At 43.3% G+C, this 17,950-nt stretch overlaps 1 protein-coding gene across 5 annotated transcripts in view; it reads left to right on the forward strand.

Annotated features, from left to right (window-relative positions):
- The window catches only part of arhgef18b (rho/rac guanine nucleotide exchange factor (GEF) 18b), a 234,939-nt gene that overhangs the window by 106,998 nt on the left and 109,991 nt on the right, over positions 1-17,950 (forward strand). For 3 of the 5 annotated variants that reach the window (XM_073068428.1, XM_073068429.1, XM_073068425.1), the window contains exons 5-8: positions 9,738-9,834; positions 11,045-11,102; positions 12,569-12,610; positions 13,510-13,533. In XM_073068428.1, coding sequence (XP_072924529.1) covers positions 9,738-9,834; positions 11,045-11,102; positions 12,569-12,610; positions 13,510-13,533 — 221 coding nt within the window. The remainder of the gene's footprint in view (positions 1-9,737; positions 9,835-11,044; positions 11,103-12,568; positions 12,611-13,509; positions 13,534-17,950) is intronic. The other 2 variants (XM_073068426.1, XM_073068427.1) reach the window with 2 other exon arrangements.

Here is a 17,950-nt window from a genome sequence, read left to right on the forward strand (position 1 = left end):
CACAGAATCGGAAACTTATGACACAGGAAGAGACTGTTTTATCTTGACCCCTCTTAAATCCTGTCCACTATCCTGCAAATCATGCTGCACCTGGGTATCTTTCAACTCTGTGAGAGTTTCTACCTCTCAAATTCATACAAACACGTTTTCCTCAATGCCTCTTTAAATCTTTCCATAAATCTCTGTCACTTGTATCCTCTTTTTCCTTGAAAGGAAAAGGAAGATGCTAGAAACAATTCTGTTAAGTTCACCTCAACTGTTGTCCACGGTAGTAATTCCTCAGTCTTAGGAAAGGAAGACTTCCATTGCTGAAGTGTCTTTCCCATGCTTTCAAGACAATCCCAGAGCACTTTATGGCCAATGAAGTATATTTGTCATGTGGTCACTATTGTAAAGGTAGAAACATGGGAACCAATTTATGTAGATCAATATATTGAGTGGGATTATACAGAACTGTGCAAAAAGTCTAAGGCACCCTGGAGATTTTTATATGGTTTCAGATGGTTTGGCCTCCAAGGAGCCCTGATCTCAATGTCATTGAGGCTATCTGGGATTAGCTAGAGAGACAGAAGCAAGTGAGACAGCCAAAGTCTGCAGAAAAACTGTGGCAAGTTCTCCAAGTTGCTTGGAACAACCTATCAGTCAATTTTCTTATAAAACTGTACACAGTGTACCTAAAAGTATTGATGCAGTTTTAAAGGCAAAGGGTGGTCACTCTAAATATTGACTTGTTTTAGGTTTTTTATTGTTTACTGTTCTTTATAGTAATTTTTTGATACTTAGAAACTTTTCATTTCATTATTTTTGAAAACTTTTTAGCTTTTTACTGATTTTTTTACATGACCCTGAGAAATGTGCACAGTACTGTATATAGAATCAGATTTATTGTCACTCACATTGGATGTGAAACTTGTTGTTTTTGATAGCAGTATAGTGCAAAATCTGTAAATTACAAAAGTGCGGAAAAGGATGTATTCATGGGTTCGTGGACTGTTCAGAATCAGATCTATTATCAATGTCATATATGACATGAAGTTAGTTTTGAGACAGCAGTACAGTGCAATGGCATAAAATTACAATAAATTACTAGATAAATAATGTAAAAGTGAATAATGAGGTAGTGTTTATGGAGCGTTCAGAAATCTAATGGTGAAGGGGAAGAAGCTGTTTCTGAATTGTTGAATTTGGGTCTTAAGGCTCATGTACCTCCTTTCTGATGGTAGTTATGAGAAAGAAGGCATGCCCTGGACAGTTTAAGGAAAGAGGGAAATGATTTAAAAGGCACCTGAAAGATAATGCCTTCACACAGGGAGTGGTACGTAAACATGGAACAAGCCCCTTGAGTAAGTGGTTGAGGCAGGTACATTAGCAACACACACACACAAAATGCTGGGGGATTTCAGCAGATCAGACAGCATCCAAGACCCTTCTTCAGGACATTTAATAATAACACTAAGAGACTTGAAGAGATGTATGGATAGGAAAGGTTTAGAGCGATATGGGGCTAGGTTAGACGGACATCTTGGTTGTCAAGGGTGAGATAAGCTGAAGGGCAAATTTGTGTGCTACATTGCTCTATTCTCTGTAGTCTATCCTTTCACTTTCCTCTGCCTTTTTCTTTGATTTGGTCATTTGCTGTGTAACTTGTCAAAATTTGTGTGCCTGTAGGATGTTTTTGCTCTGCTAAAAATTCAAGCTGCTAAAATCAACATTCGGAAAATTACTGAACGAGGCAACTAACTGAGGTGAAAAGACAACACCTGATCTCTCAGTTTAACACATTTACAGTCTTCAGAGTTCAGGACCGGTTTCGACAGTTTTAGATAATCAACCATTCTGGTCTTGTTTCCTGCATTTCATTATCTCCTCTTCTGGTATTTCAGCTTTCATTTAAGTGCTTACACCTCTTCTAGACAAACATCTCTGCACCCTTCCTCTGCTGGTACCACACCCACTGTAACGTTCAGTCCTTCCTCCTCTCCACCTATCACAGACCTTCTCTCAAGGTCTTTCCACTTCTCAGCCATCCTCTTCAATTAATGCCTTTCACTTCTACTTTCCCTGCTCTGAAAAACCTTTATTGACCTGAAGTACTAATTATGTTCCTCCACCCATCGAGATGTTTTGGCACTTTCTGTTTTTTACTTTGAATTTGCAGCATTTGCAATATTTCTTTTTGAAGCCAATCAGCACTGATTGTAAACAAATTTAATTCCTGGGGTCTATTTCATACAAAACGCAAGATTTCAGACAATTTGAATCTCTCCCCCATATCCGATATTAATCATGCACTCAAAGAGAATGAGAAAGACTTCAATGTGTCTGTTTTGAGCTGACTTTGGCCCCTGTGGTGCCAAGTGACAAGAAGCTAGTAGCAATTTGTTCCAATGTTAAAGAGCACATTGTTCTGAATGAAAACAAGGGCCAAATCTTGATCCATCTCAAGAAATAGCTGGCAATAGCTTCTGTCACTCCTGTGTAAACCCAAGGCACCTTACTTGAGAATTGCCTACTAATCCTTGATATGTAATGAGCAAGAAGACTGCAAGCAAACTGCTGATTTTTCAGAGCGAAGGGAGATTTTACTACTTGGGTTAAAGAGAGGCGAGACTGCTCAGGCACATGACGTCAGCCAGTTGAGCACGAAAGGTTTAAAAGGAAGACCGCTGTATCCAGCAGGCAGTGGAGTGAGAGGCAGCAGAGTGGTAGGGCTTTGGCTTAATGGGCTGAGGCGGTAACAGGGCGAGGCGAGGTAGGAAGTATGTGTGTGAGGCCAGTTTTCTGTGCTCAGTGTTAGATGTGGGGGGGCCCTGGAGTCTCCCAGCCTCCCGGACAGCCATATCTGCACCGGGTGTGTCGAGCTGCAGCTCCTGAGGGACCGAGTTAGGGAACTGGAGATGCAGCTTGATGACCTTCGTCTGGTCAGGGAGAGTGAGGAGGTGACAGAGAGGAGTTACAGGCAGGTTGTCACACCAGGGCCATGGGAGACAGACAAGTAGGTCACAGTCAGGAGGGGGAAGGGGAAGAGTCAGGTACCAGAGAGTACCCCTGTGGCTGTACCCCTTGACAATAAGTACTCCTGTTTGAGTACTGTTGGGGGGGACAACCTACCTGGAGGAAGCAACAGTGATCGTGCCTCTGGCACAGAGTCTGGCCCTGTGGCTCAGAAGGGTAGGGAAGGGAAGAGGAAGGCAGTAGTGATAGGGGACTCTATAATTAGGGAGTCAGACAGGCAATTCTGTGGATGCAGGAAAGAAACTCGGATGGTAGTTTGCCTCCCAGGTGCCAGGGTCCAGGATGTTTAGGATCGCGTCCAAGATATCCTGCAGTGGGAGGGAGAACAGCCAGAGGTCGTGGTACATATTGGTACTAATGACATGGGTAGGAAAAGGGAAGAGGTCCTGAAAAAAGACTACAGGGAGTTAGGAAGGAAGTTGAGAAGCAGGACTGCAAAGGTAGTAATCTCGGGATTACTGCCTGTGCCACGCGGCAGTGAGAATGGGAATAGGATGAGGTGGAGGATAAATGCGTGGCTGAGGGATTGGAGCAGGGGCAGTGATTCAGATTTCTGGATCATTGGGACCTCTTTTGGGGCAGGTGTGACCTGTATAAAAAGGATGGGTTGCACTTGAATCCCAGGGGGACCAATATCCTGGTGGGGAGGTTTGCTAAGGCTACTGGGGAGAGTTTAAACTAGAATTGTTGGGGGGTGGGAACTGAACTGAAGAGACTGGGGAAGAGGAGGTTGTCTCACAAATAGAGAAAGCTTGTAGACAGTGCGAGAGGGAGGATAGGCAGGTGATAGAGAAGGGACGCGCTCAAGCCAAAGGCATGAGATGTGTCTATTTTAATGCAAGGAGTGTTGTGAACAAAGCGGATGAGCTCAGAGCGTGGATCAGTACTTGGAGATATGATGTGGTGGCCATTACAGAGACTTGGATGGCTCAGGGACAAGAATGGTTACTTAGAGTGCCAGGTTTGAGATGTTTCAGAAAGGACAGGGAGGGAGGCAAAAGAGGTAGGAGCGTGGCACTGTTGATCAGAGATAATGTCACGGCTGCGGAAAAGGTGGATGCCATGGAGGAATTGTCTACGGAGTCTCTGTGGGTAGAGATTAGGAACAGGAAGGGGTCAATAACATTACTGGGTGTTTTTTATAGGCCGCCTAATAGTAATAGAGATATCGAGGAGCAGATAGGGAAACAGATCTTGGAAAGGTGTAATAATAACAGAATTGTCATGATGGGAGATTTTAATTTCCCAAATATCGATTGGCATCTCCCTAGAACAAGGGGTTTAGATGGGGTGGAGTTTGTTAGGTGTGTTCAGGAAGGTTTCTTGATACAATATGTAGATAAGCCCATAAGAGGAGAGGCTGTACTTGATTTGGTATTGGGAAATGAACCTGGTCAGGTGTCAGATCTCTCAGTGGGAGAGCATTTTGGAGAAAGTGATCATAATTCTATCTCCTTTACAATAGCATTGGAGAAAGATAGGAACAGACAAGTTAGAAAAGCGTTTAATTGGAGTAAGGGGAATTATGAGGCTATCAGACAGGAAATTGGAGGCTTAAATTGGAAACAGATGTTCTTAGGGAAAAGTACGGAAGAAATGTGGCAAATATTCAGAGGATATTTGTGTAGAGTTCTGTATAGGTATGTTCCAATGAGACAGGGAAGTTATGGTAGGGTACAGGAACCTTGGTGTAGAAAGGCTGTATTAAATCTAGTCAAGAAGAAAAGAAAAGCTTACAAAAGGTTCAGAGAGTTAGGTAATGCTAGAGATCTAGAAGATTATAAGACTACTAGGAAGGAGCTTAAGAAGGAAATTAGGAGAGCCAGATGGGGCCATGAGAAGGCCTTGGTGAGCAGAATTAAGGAAAACCCCAAGGCTTTGTGAAGAGCAAGAGGATAAGACGTGAAAGAATAGGACCTCTCAAGTGTGACAGTGGGAAAGCGTGTATGGAACCAGATGAAATAGCAGAGGTACGTAATGAATACTTTAGTATTCACTATGGAAAAGGATCTTAGTGATTGTAGTGATGACTTGTAGCAGACTGAAAAGCTTGAGCATGTAGATATTAAGAACGAGGATGTGCTGGAGCTTTTGGAAAGCATCAAGTTGGTTAAGTCACTGGAACCTGATGAAATGTACCCCAGGCTGCTGTGGCAGACGAGGGAGGATTTTGCTGAGCCTCTGGCAATGACCTTTGCATCATCAATGGGGACGGGAGAGGTTCTGGAGGATTGGAGGGTTGCGCATGATGTTCCTTTATTCAAGAAAGGGAGTAGAGGTAGCCCAGGAAATTATAGACCAGTGAGTCTTACCTCAGTGGTTGGTAAGCTGATGGAGAAGATCCTGAGAGGCAAGATTTACAAACATTTGGAGAGGTATAATATGATTAAGAGTAGTCAGCGTGGCTTTGTAAAGGGCAGGTCGTGCCTTACGATCCTAATTGAATTTTTTGAGGATGTGACTAAACACATTGATGAAGGAAGAGCAGTAGATGAGGTGTATATGGATTTCAGCAAGGCATTTGATAAGGTACCCCATGCAAGGCTTATTGAGAAAGTAAAGAGGCATGGGATCCAAGGGGACATTGCTTTGTGGATCCAGAACTGGCTTGCGCACAGAAGGCAAAGAGTGGTTGTAGATGGGTCATATTCTGCATGGAGGTTGGTCACCAGTGGAGTGCCTCAGGAATCTGTTCTGGGACCCTTACTCTTCGTGATTTTTATAAATGACCTGGATGAGGAAGTGGAGGGATGGGTTAGTAAGTTTGCTGATGACACAAAGGTTGGAGGTGTTGTGGATAGGGTGGAGGGCTGTCAGAGGTTACAGCGGGACATTGATAGGATGCAAAACTGGGCTGAGAAGTGGCAGATGGAGTTCAACCCAGATAAGTGTGAAGTGGTTCATTTTGGTAGGTCCAATATGATGGCAGAATATAGTATTAATGGTATGACTCTTGGCAGTGTGGAGGATCAGAGGGATCTTGGGGTCCGAGTCCACAGGATGCTCAAAGCAGCTGCACAGGTTGACTCTGTGGTTAAGAAGGCGTATGGTGTATTGGCCTTCATCAATCGTGGAATTGAATTTAGGAGCCGAGAGGTAATGTTGCAGCTACATGGGATCCTGGTCAGACCCCACTTGGAGTACTGTGCTCAGTTCTGGTCGCCTCACTACAAGAAGGATGTGGAAACCATAGAAAGGGTGCAGAGGAGATTTACAAAGATGTTGCCTGGATTGGGGAGCATGCCTTATGAGAATAGGTTGAGTGAACTTGGCCTTTTCTCCTTGGAGCGAAGGAGGATGAGGGGTTTCCTGTTAGAGGTGTTTAAGATGATGAGAGGCATTGATCGTGTAGATAGTCAGAGGCTTTTTCCCAGGGCTGAAATGGTTGCCACAAGAGGATACAGGTTTAAGGTGCTGGGGAGTAGGTACAGAGGAGATGTCAGGGGTAAGTTTTTTACTTAGAGAGTGATGAGTGTCTGGAATGGGCTGCCGGCAACGGTGGTGGAGCGGATACAATAGGGTCTTTTAAGAGGCTTTTCGATAGGTACATGGAGCTTAGTAAAATAGAGGGCTGTAGGTAAACCTAGTCATTTCTGAGGTACGGACATGTTTGGCACAACTTTGTGGGCGAAAGAGCCTATATTGTGCTGTGGGTTTTCTGTTTCTATGGTTGTTGCACTTTCAATAACATCTGTATCTTCACTCATGGGTTTGTCTGGCCACCTCCCATCCTCTGTATATTCGAGTTCATCCCAAATCCTCTTTCCTGTGGATGTACACTTCTGTTCTCTGCAAAGGCACCCTTACAGTGGCAACATAGAGGGAAACTATTTAGTCCACTGAGTCTTCAGCTTCTCTACAAAAGAACAATCCAGCTCCCCTGCATTTTCTTTACTTTCAATATTAACCTAAGGACAAATGAGAAGTCCAGAAGTCAAGGTCCATTGGCCTGAGCCGAGTCTGCAAATCTGTGCGAGGCTGCTGGGGAGGTCAAAGCCTTGCATCTGAAGGCCTGAGTGTGTGTCCACTGTAGTTACATATTTACAGTATTTATTATTATTTTTATTTCTGTATTTGCACGATCTGTTGTATTTTGCACACTAGTTGTTTGTCCGTCTTTGTTGTGTGCAGATTTTTGTTGAATTACGGTGTGTGTTTGTATTTACTGTGAATGCCCACAAGGAAATGAATCTCAGGGTGGTATATAGAGACATATATATACTTTGATAATAAATTTGCCCTGAACTTTGACAAGCCAGTTATATGGCTGATCATCAAACACCTGCTGTAGGTTTATATACGGCACATCAGCTGCATTTCCACAGTGGCTGACACCGGTGCTTCCTGGCACTAAAAAAAAGTACTGCAGCTGCTGGAAATCCAAAGTAAAATGCTCAGTGAATCAAGTGACATTGCGGGGGAGAAAAAAGAATTGGTGTCTCACGGGTGATATTTCAACCTGCCAATTGTTTCTGACATTTTCTGTTTTATTAAGATCACCAACCTTTCAAATCTCTCAATGGTCTCAGCCCTTCCCACCTCTGCAATCACTAACAGCCCCATGACCTTCTGAGGTAAAATTCAGAATCAGGTTCGTTATCACTGAGGTATGTCATGAAATTTGCTGTTTTGTGGCAGCAAGACATAAAAATGACTGTAAGTTGCAAATAAGTAACTGGTATGAGAGGAGAAGAATAAAGTATACCTCAGATTATAGCCTTTTGCCCAGTTCCAAAGCTCATCATTTTCCCTTGTGACCTTGACTCCAGCTCTTCAGACCCCAAATGCTGATATTCACACCGCCAACTCTTATAGCTCGTTGTACTTAAAGCCTACGTGCTTAAGTAAGTATGTGGCTGCATGCCAGCTTTTGTTTGATAACCAAGTCTGTGAGGAGTCTTGAGCTGCCAACCTTTATTAATGCAATTTGTGGCACTAGAATATCTCTGGCAACTCTCTTTAAACGTCCTCCTTTTATAACACATTCACAGGAGTCCCTGAGCAAGGTGGTGGTGGTTGGTCCTAAACCTGATGTGATAAAGGCATTCAAGTGCCTTCGTGGACTGTAGCTCTTTGAGAGCAAGAATGGCCACCACCTTCCAGTGGACAACTGGGGACGGGGAATGAATTCCAGCCTTGCTACCTCAAGAATAAATTAAAGAGAAAGAACACATCCTGGGAAAGAGGCTGGCCTGCAGCTATAGGAGGCTATTCACCGTCATGTTACAACCTCATGTGCTTGAGGCCACCAAAGTATGGTCACTGTTGTAAACATAGGAGACATAGCAGCCAATTTATGCAAAGCAAGCTCCAATAAGTAACTGCGCGATATTAACCACGGACTGTTTTAGTGCTGAAGCACTCAAAGCACCCAGCTGTTGGCGAGAAACAGAGTAAATGCTTCAGGTCAAAAATCAACTGCCAGGGTGGGGGGTGGGGGGGAGTGGGTAAACAAGTGTGTTAAGTTGCAGAGAGTGAGAGGGAATGTCTGTGATTGGGTGCGGACGAAGGTTGTCAGGGTAATTATTTACTTGAAAATCTGGCAGTTGGAGACAGAAAAACTAATTGAAACAAAGAGATACATTCGCAGCTGTAGAAAACATGAAATGGAGTTGTTGCCGGTAAATGTTGAATTCAGTACTAAGTCTCTGAAATCTGCAGTGTACTCGGGCGAAGTTTGATAAGGTGCTGTTTCTCGAGTATTTGTTGATCATCACTGAAGCTTTGCAGGAAGCCAGGGATAGAGAGTTAGGGTAAGAGTAGGGCAGAAGATGGAAAGTCAGGGGTTCCTTTGCACGTTGAACGGAATACGTTCTGCAGAGTGGTCATCCATCTGCACTTAGTAGAAGAGACCACTCCTTAAGCAGTGGGGAGAGGAGAATTTCTAAAGTGGAGCCCCAGTCACTCGATGCATGCCCGAGGGACCTGACTGAACGTGTTTGTGTGGGTTCAGAATTACACCTCTTCATGGGTTAGGTATGAATTGGTCACGTCAGATCTGATCTATCTCAGGTTTGAAGTTTATACCCAAGCAAATCTTTGTTCCAAAGAGGGTGCAGAATCAGAGGTGTTTTGTGCATGTTAAAACCAGAACGGTGTGCTGATTGATTAACACAACAAATGCTACGGGAACTCAGCAGGTGAGGCAGCATCTATGGAAAGGAGTAAAGCATGTCGATTTGTAAAGCTTTCAGATCCTAGGCTTCATAAACAGATGCACAGAGCACAGAAGCAGAGGGGTTATATTGAACTGGTTAGACACCAATTCAACTATTGATTCTGATTCTGGCTTTTCTCTTTAGAACAAAGAAAGTTGGAGAGGAAATTTGATAAAGGCGGACAAGATCATAGCTGGTGTAGATTGGTTAAATAGAGAAAAGCTGGTGCTGTTAGCAATTGGGGTGATGGTCTGGGCTCATGACTTTAAAACTTTCACAGATAGATACAAGGTGGATGTGACAAAATATTGCAGAGAGTAGCAACGACGTGAACTCACTCTGTATGAGTGTTGAAAACATGATCATTCAAGTTTTTTAAAAAATTAGATTGGCACTTGAGAGGGAATAATTTGTAGGGAAGAACAAGAGAATTGGATTAATAGGATTATTCTGCTTGGGTGTAGCACAGGCAGTGATGGGCCAAATGCCCTCCTCCTGTCCTATAATTTCAGGAGACTGAATTCCAGTCGCTCGGATATTGACGTCCTTGCTTTTTGTCTCCAGCAGATTCCGAGAACAGAAATGCGGCCGCGACTGGATGCGGGATGTGCCTATACCTTCAGAGAGTTTCAGAATCGCTCTTCCCAGTCCAGAGCAACAGGTTGGTGAAGCACCTAGCAGGGCCTGGCATCATCTCAGAGACTGCTGATGGCTTGGGCTGGCCAGTGGACAACTTTGAACAGCATTGAGCTCTTGACTCAGCCCAGCTAAAATAAGTAGTGCAAAAATAAGAAAATAGTGAGGAAGTGTTCATGGGTTCCATGTCCATTCAGAAGTCAGATGGCAGAGGTGTTCCTGAATCGCTGCGTGTGTGCTTTCATGCTTCTGAACCTCCTTCCTGGAGTAGCAATGAGAAGGTGGCAGGTCCTGGGTGGTGGGGAGTGCCTTAATGATGTATGCTGCCTTTTTGAGGCATTGCTCCTTGAAAATGTCCTGGATACTGTGGAGGCTAAGTGCCCATGATAGAACTGACTAAGTTTACAACTCTCTGCAGCTCCAAGGATTGTCCTTCTTTGAGAACAATCCTTCATTCTCTTTCTTCTCTGTTACTGTCCATTGACCCTGTTGGAAATGGACAAGGACCCGGGAAGATGATAGAATGGAAAGATCTCTGGTCTTTGGCTGCCTTGGTTCTGTGAAGCTTCACCACACCTATAGGCAGTGGATGCAGAGTGGATTACTTCTACAGCCTGTGTTTCTTCCTGTGTTAGTTTGTGCTTAGTTGTCCTCTCACCGAGAGCGATCAGACATAAGGGGTGATAAGTGCCTGTTCACCTCATGAGGTCCATACACAGTAGCACAGGGTCCTCAGTGTGAGTCTCATTCTCAATCTGTGGCTGGGACAGCCCCCACTCCAGAATTTCACCCTGGAACTGGGGTCCTCTTACTATGAAAGACCTTCATCCTGGGACAAGGACTTCCCCACCACCGCCGGAGCCCTCACCCGAGGACAGGACCCTCTCTCTGGGACTGGTGCTCTCATTCTGTGACCCTTACCCTGCTACTGGGGGGGGGTTGGACCATCTTGTTAGGACTGCAGTCTTTGCTACGTAACTGGGACCTGTGGCTGGGTGGACCTTAGTCCAGATATGGGTTGCCTAGACCCTCACTTTGGGACAATACTCTCACTTTGGAACAAAGAGAACTATTCTCGGACAGGATCCAGAGTCTGAGACAGGGCCCTCATGAATTTTTTTTTTTCTCTGAACTAATAGGAGAGCTGGTTTGAAGTAAAGGGATAATTCTGGATTCTTCTCAGCCACAGTGGAAATCACTTTTGTGATTTTTTTTTTTCTTTTCTTTCATCCCAGGATCTGAAACTTCTCCAAAGAATCAAGAGGAGAAAGAAAACCTGGAGCCTAACCACTTGTACGTATAAAACACCATTCCCCACATGAATCTGTCCCCAACTGAGTCTTTTATCAGCTTGAGGGATTCGGACTACTCTTCAATTGGTTCTGTCCTCACTCAAAATTCCCAAGTAACTCCCATCACATGCTCCCAACCACTTGACTTTAGTTCCAGAGAAAATCAGAATCAGATTTAATACCACTGGCATATGTTGTGCAATTTGTTTTTACGTGGCAGCAGTACAACACACTACATAATAGTAAAAACTGTGGATCACAGTAAGAAGTATGTGTGTGCATGTGTATACATATATATATAATATTTTTAAAGGTTAAAAAAATAGTACAAAAAGAGAAAAAATATATAGTGAAGTAGTGTTCACGGGTTCAATGCCCATTCAGAAATCTGATGGCAGAGGGGAAGAAGCTGTTCCTGAATTGTTGAGTGTGTGCCTTCAGGCTCCTGTACCTCCTCCCTGGTGGTAGCAGTGAGAAGAAGGCATGTCCTGGGTGAACAGGGTCCTTAATGATGGATGCTGCCTTTCTGAGACGTTGCTCCTTGATGATGTCCTAGATGCTGGGGAGGCGAGTGGCTAATGGGGTTGACTATGATTACAACTTTCTGCAGCTTATTTCATTTGCATGGGAGAATGCATTCAGATATTTCTGGGACTCTATGGGTCGATGGTACTAGGCAGAATAACAGTTTGGCATGGACTAGATGGCCTGAAGTGCCCATTCAAAGCAAGGATGTAATGTTCAGGCTTTTAAGGGCAGTGGTTAGATCACACTTGGAGTAGTGAAAACAGTTTTGGGCCCCTTGTCTAAGAAAGGATGTGCTGCATTGTAGAGGACCCAGAGGACCCTGGACTTTAGAAGAAAGAGGGGAGAATCTCATTGAAACCTATTGAATGGTGAAAGGTCTAGATACAGAAACAATCTTTACATTATGTCTCCATTTAAATGTGCAATCATAGTAATTTATAATAAGTAGAACAGTCAGTGTAATATAGAGTACACTCAAATCAGCATGAGCTCATCAGTCTGATGGGCTGGTGGAGGAAGCTGTCCCGGAGCCTGTTGGTCCTGGCTTTTATGCTGCGGTACCGCTTCCTGGATGGTAGCAGCTGGAATAGATTGTGGTTGGGATGGCTTGGGGTCCCCAGTGATCCTACGGCCCCTTTTTACACACCTGTCTTTGTAAACGTCCTGAACCGTGGGAAGTTCACAACTACAGATGCGCTGGGCTGTCCGCCCATTCTGGAGTTAAGTATATGCCAGACTTGCATGGTGTTTAATCACAAATATAGATCACTTACACTGCAGTTCAAACCTGTGATCTTCATGTCGTGCATGACAGCAGAGCATCCAGAAGATCTGTTGTGATAATTATTTCGGGATTCTATACCCAAAGCAAGTCTGCCAGTAATGTCAGCTGCTGGGTGATACGTCCATTGAAATTGTTTCTTCTTCCTTGTCTTCCAGGTTGGTTCAACAAGTGCTGCAGGAACTGAAGGCCTATCATGGGTTAGTCATGTCCCACTTACCACTTCAATACTGAGCTACAAGGTTACACAAATCTTGAAAAACTATTCAGAAAGTTGAACTCAAGTTTATTAACGAATATTCAAGAAGGAAGTTAGACTAAAAACTTGAAAAGGAACAGTGTGAAGGACCATGGGGAAATACCAAAGGTGGGGTGGGACTGATTGACAGGCCTTTCGAGGAACTAGCATTTATTTTTGCATTCTGAGGCAATGTTTGATTTTGTCACATGGTATAGAAACTTTACTCATCTTTTAGGATCTCATTAACTGCCGGGGATAAGAGAGCCACTCATCATCTGGATAAGCACTCAACCCAACCTCTGCTGGAAATAGTCAGGACATTCCCTCATTTTCTACTCCTATGTGGAGTCATAATGATGCTGGTTCTTCCATGTGTACTTCCATTCTTCCATTCTTCCTGAATACATGTGTTCCCACTGACTCTCTCTTTCCCTTATCTCATTCCATTCCTCTTTGACATCATCACCTTTGCTAAGACAAAGATTACAAGAAGGTGTGTATAAAGTCCTGAACTTTAAAGTTGGCTTCATTGCTCATGAAATGTCATCAAAGGAACAATTGGCAACCATCTAACAACAGACAACGGTAGGCCCGAAGTCTGGTGACTGTAGCAGACTTGATAGTAGACTTGATAGTAGACTTTGACCTCTGGCGTCAAAAGCGTTTCCCTCTGATCATTGGTGGAATTCTACTGGAGCTTTGAAATTCCCTTTCAATGGTTGAGATGAATGTAGTAATCGGCAGTTTTGACACGGGGAGAGAACTATGTCTGTGAGTCCCTGAGAGGGAGGATAGAGCCTCATTTCAAATAGTTCAGTCTAACTCTAATCCTGTGTCTAATTTTCTCCTTCCCCTCAGACAGTGCAACAATGCAGCAAGCAGGTGAGCAGCTTCCAGTGCGTGTTTACGTCTCTCGCTCCATGTGCTGCTTTGCAACCCCAGTCCCTGCCAATGCTGAGGTGTTCTCATTCTGCTCTCAGCTCTGCTGCCTTTCCCGCAGTTTAAGAAGCTTTGATATTGTTTATAAGGTTTACTTTTACCAACGTATTTGGTCTGTTGCCTCAGAATAAAATCCTGTGTTCAGTTTGCTGATGACTCCTCATCCCTGTGCTATTGAGTCCTAAATTTCCTGGGATGGGAGGGAAATAGAAGGAAATATCAGTCTGGATTCAGATACATTTATCTGAAACATACAGTGAAATGTATTCATTTATGTTAGCAACCAACATAGCCTAAGGATGTGCTTGGGGCTAACCGCAGAACCCACGTGAAGAACAGTCCACCAGGGTATCAGCCATCGCTGTTACTTGCCTCAAGGATGTGCATTTCTCTAATAGCTTTCATGATATATTCATGTCCCAAAGGATCTTACAGCTGACGATTCCCTTTTGAATGAGTGACATTCACTATTTACTGGCAGAAAGCCCAGGATCCAAATTGTACCCAAGATACAGCAAACCACAGCGCGATAAAGACCAGATAATCAGATTGCTGCAAATGTGCCAGATCACTGGAAAGAACATACTGGCTCTCCTTTTTACACAGTTTCTTTTGCATTTACTTAAGTGAGCAGACAAACTCTTAACTTGAGATCCAGCAGTGCAGCATTGCCCTTGAAAAGCCAGCGCGGGTTATGTGCCTTAGATTCTTGAATGGGCTTGAACCCACAGCCTTTCTAAGCTATGAGCACTACCCACTGTGTCATAGGTCACAAATAGTTGAAACCAGCAATCACAACCAATCAAAGCTCCAGTGTAGATGACAGAGGGTGAAACTAAGAATATGAGAAATCAAAATAAGTAATTTTTTTAGAAACTTAAAACACTTCAGTTGTTAAATTATGACTTCTTGCAGCACATTAAATGGCTGATTACCGTTTGAATGTCTTTTTCCCATGCATGTCTCACAATGAATCTTGTGAGATGGGTTGGTAACTGAAAGGAAACGTATGTTAGTTCAGAGACAAGCTAGATAGAGACGACTAAACTATTGACTGACAGCTCGTTTGATTATGAATGGTCACGATTCTGCAGATAATATTTCTGTTAATGCAATATAGAACATGGCCACTCTCTTTCCAAAATGTATGTGATTTATCCTAAGTTCAACCAAGAGTTTTCCAAGGATTTTTTTAAGCTAATTTGCCCAATACTTTTTAGCGAACTGGCTTCAAATTGTTGGACTTGAACTAATTCAGTATCATGCTTCTCCTTCTGCTGTCTGTGTGAAGTTTTATCTGGTTTTATCCTTTTGATTTTTTAGTCTATTACAAAAAGTGTAAGGAAGGAGTGGAAGCTATTTTGATCAAAGCATCCTCAAATGTACGACCATAAGACATAGGAGAAGAATTAGGCCATTCAGCCCATTGAGTCTGCTCCACCATTTCATCACGGCTGATCTCAGATCCCACTCAACCCTATACACCTGCCTTCTCGCCATAATCTTTGATGCCCTGACCAATCAGGAAACATTTTTTGCTTTAAATATACCCATGGACTTGGCCTCCACAGCTGTCTGTGGCAGAGCCTTCCACAGATTCACTACTCTCTGGCTAAAAAAAAAAATTCCTCCTAACCTCTGTTCTACAGGATTGGCCCTCAGTTTGGAGGCTGCTTCCTCCAGTTTTGGCCACCTCCACCATAGGAAACATCTTCTCCACGTCCACCCAATCTAGTCCTTTCAACATTCAGTAGGTTTCAATATGAGATCCCCAAGCGTTCTTCTAAATTCAAGTGAGTACAGGCCCAAGGCTGCCAAATTCTTCTCACATGTTAACCCCTTCATTCCTGGAATCATCCCCGCGAACCTCCTCTGCACTCTGTCCAATAACAACACATCCTTTCTGAGGTATGGGGCCAAAACTGTTGACGATACTCTAAGTGCAGCCTGACCAGTGTCTTATAAAGCCTTAGTATTATCTCCTTGTTTTTACATTCTACTCCCCTTGAAATGAGTGCCTACATTGCATTTGCCTTCTTATCCACAGACTCAATCTGTAAATTAACCTTCTAGGAGTTTTGCACGAGTCCCTTTGCACCTCTGATGTTTGAATTTTCTTCTCATTTAGATAATAATCCACACTTCAGTTCCTTTTACCAAAAGGCATTATCATACTTTCCCCAATGCTGTATTCCATCTGCCACATTTTTGCCCATTCTTCCAATTTGTCTAAGTGTATCACATTGCTTCCTCGGCACTACCTACCCCTCCATCTATCTTCATATCACCCACAAACTTTGCCACAAAGCCATTAATTCCAGTATCTAAATCATTGACAAACAATGTGAAAAGTAGCGGTCTCAATACTGACCCCTGAGGAATACCACTAGTCACTGGCAGCCAACCAGAAAAGGCCCCCTTTATTCCCACATGCTGCCTTCTGCCTGTCAGCCATTCCTCTATCCATGCCAGAACCTTTTCTGTAATGCCATGGGATTTTATCTTGTTAAGCAGCCTCATGTGAGTCACGTTATCAAATGCCTTCTGAAAATCCAAGTTAATGACATCCACTGCCTCTCCTTTGTCCACCCTGCTTGTTACTTCCTCGAAGAACTCTAACAAATTTGACAGGCAAGTTTCCCTTTACAGAAACCATGCTAACTTGATTTATTTATCATTATTCTCCAAATACCATAAAACCTCAACTTTAATAATGGACTCCAACACTTTCCCAACCACTGTGATTAGGCTAACTGGCCTACAATTTCCTTTTTTTGCCTTCCTCCCTATGTAGTGGCATTCCTACATCTAGAGGCCATGAAAGGGTTCTCGATTTACCCAAGGCTCTAATCATTTGAATTCTGGCAATATTTTGGCCTAATGAACAGAAGGGTTTTCCTCTAAAAGTGAAATCTGATGTCGGTTATAAGAAAAATCATCTGGAACCATAACAAGACCAACTTGTACACTGCCTCAGATCCTTCTTAAATACTCAGGTGCCTTGAGGAAGACAATGTAAGATCCTTCTGCCTATAACTGTTTACATAAGGGTTAAAAATTTCCAATATTTCTGTATGATTTCTGTAAAATTTCAGAAATATCAATACTGATAGATCCTGGGAACCTGCAGTAATGATTCTGACACTCCCAAAGGCCCTCTTCAAAAATGTCTAGATATATGCCCATAAATGACCAAGACCAACAGAAATACCCTCTGTACCTTATAAAGTGGCAACTGAGTGTATGTTTGTGGTCTTCTGCTGTTGTGGCCCATCCACCTCAGAGTTTGACATGTGGTGCATTTAGAGACACTCTTCTGCACACCACTGTTGTAATGCGTGGTTATTTGAGTTACTGTCACCTTCCTGTCAGCTTCAACCAGTCTGGCCATTCCCCACCGACCTCTCTCATTAACAGGGCATTTTGCCCACAGAACTGTCAATCACTGAATGTTTTTTTGTTTCTCACACCATTCTCTATAAACTGTAGACACAATTGGTTGTGAAAATCCCAAGTGATCAGCAGTTTCTGAGATGGTCAAACCACCCCATCTGGCACCAACAATCTTTCCAGGGTTAACGTCATTTAGATCCCATTTCTTCCCAGTTCTGATGTTTGATCTGAGCAACAATTGAACCTCTTGACCATGTCTGCATGCTTTCTATACATTAAGTTGCTGCCATATGATTGGCTGATTAGATAGTTGCAGTAATGAGCAGGTGCTGAGGTGTAGTCAATAAAGTAACCAGTGATCACTGAGGAATGTATGTCTATATGTATATATAGACACACACAGTATATTTGATGACACCTGCTTTATCTATGATCTTTTAAATTCACTTCAGTATTGAACTAGGGCCTCAGTGCAGCATCTCATCCGACAGATATCGAAACCAGTGGAACAGCATTCCCTCACTACCATATGGGCATTTAAAAATTTTGCTCAAAGATATGATCATTGCTTCTTTTTATTTCCCATGTAAATACCTTGGCGAGGAAGTTAAGAGTCAATCATATAAGTAGGTCTGCAGTCCCATAAAGGATCCATACTTTGTCCCATGAAACACATCAGTGGTCTGAAAACGGATTGACTTTGTCACTGAAATTGTTTGTAGCTTTATAATTCCATATTTAATTGAAATGTATCTGCTATTGTGAGGTTCAAACTCCCGACCCTAGATCATGAGAGCAGATTACTCTCCTCCAGTAACTAATTCTTCCCAACTAGCTCTGCCACTTCAGGTTGAAGTTTGCCTACTGGACCAAACCTGATGGATCTGACTATTCTTGAAAGGTTCATGTTGGGCCAGCTATACATTCTGACAGGTGGTCTGGGTGACAGGTGACAGGTGGTTAGCCA

Source organism: Hemitrygon akajei, chromosome 16 (assembly GCF_048418815.1).
Source record: "Hemitrygon akajei chromosome 16, sHemAka1.3, whole genome shotgun sequence".
NCBI lineage: Eukaryota > Metazoa > Chordata > Chondrichthyes > Myliobatiformes > Dasyatidae > Hemitrygon > Hemitrygon akajei.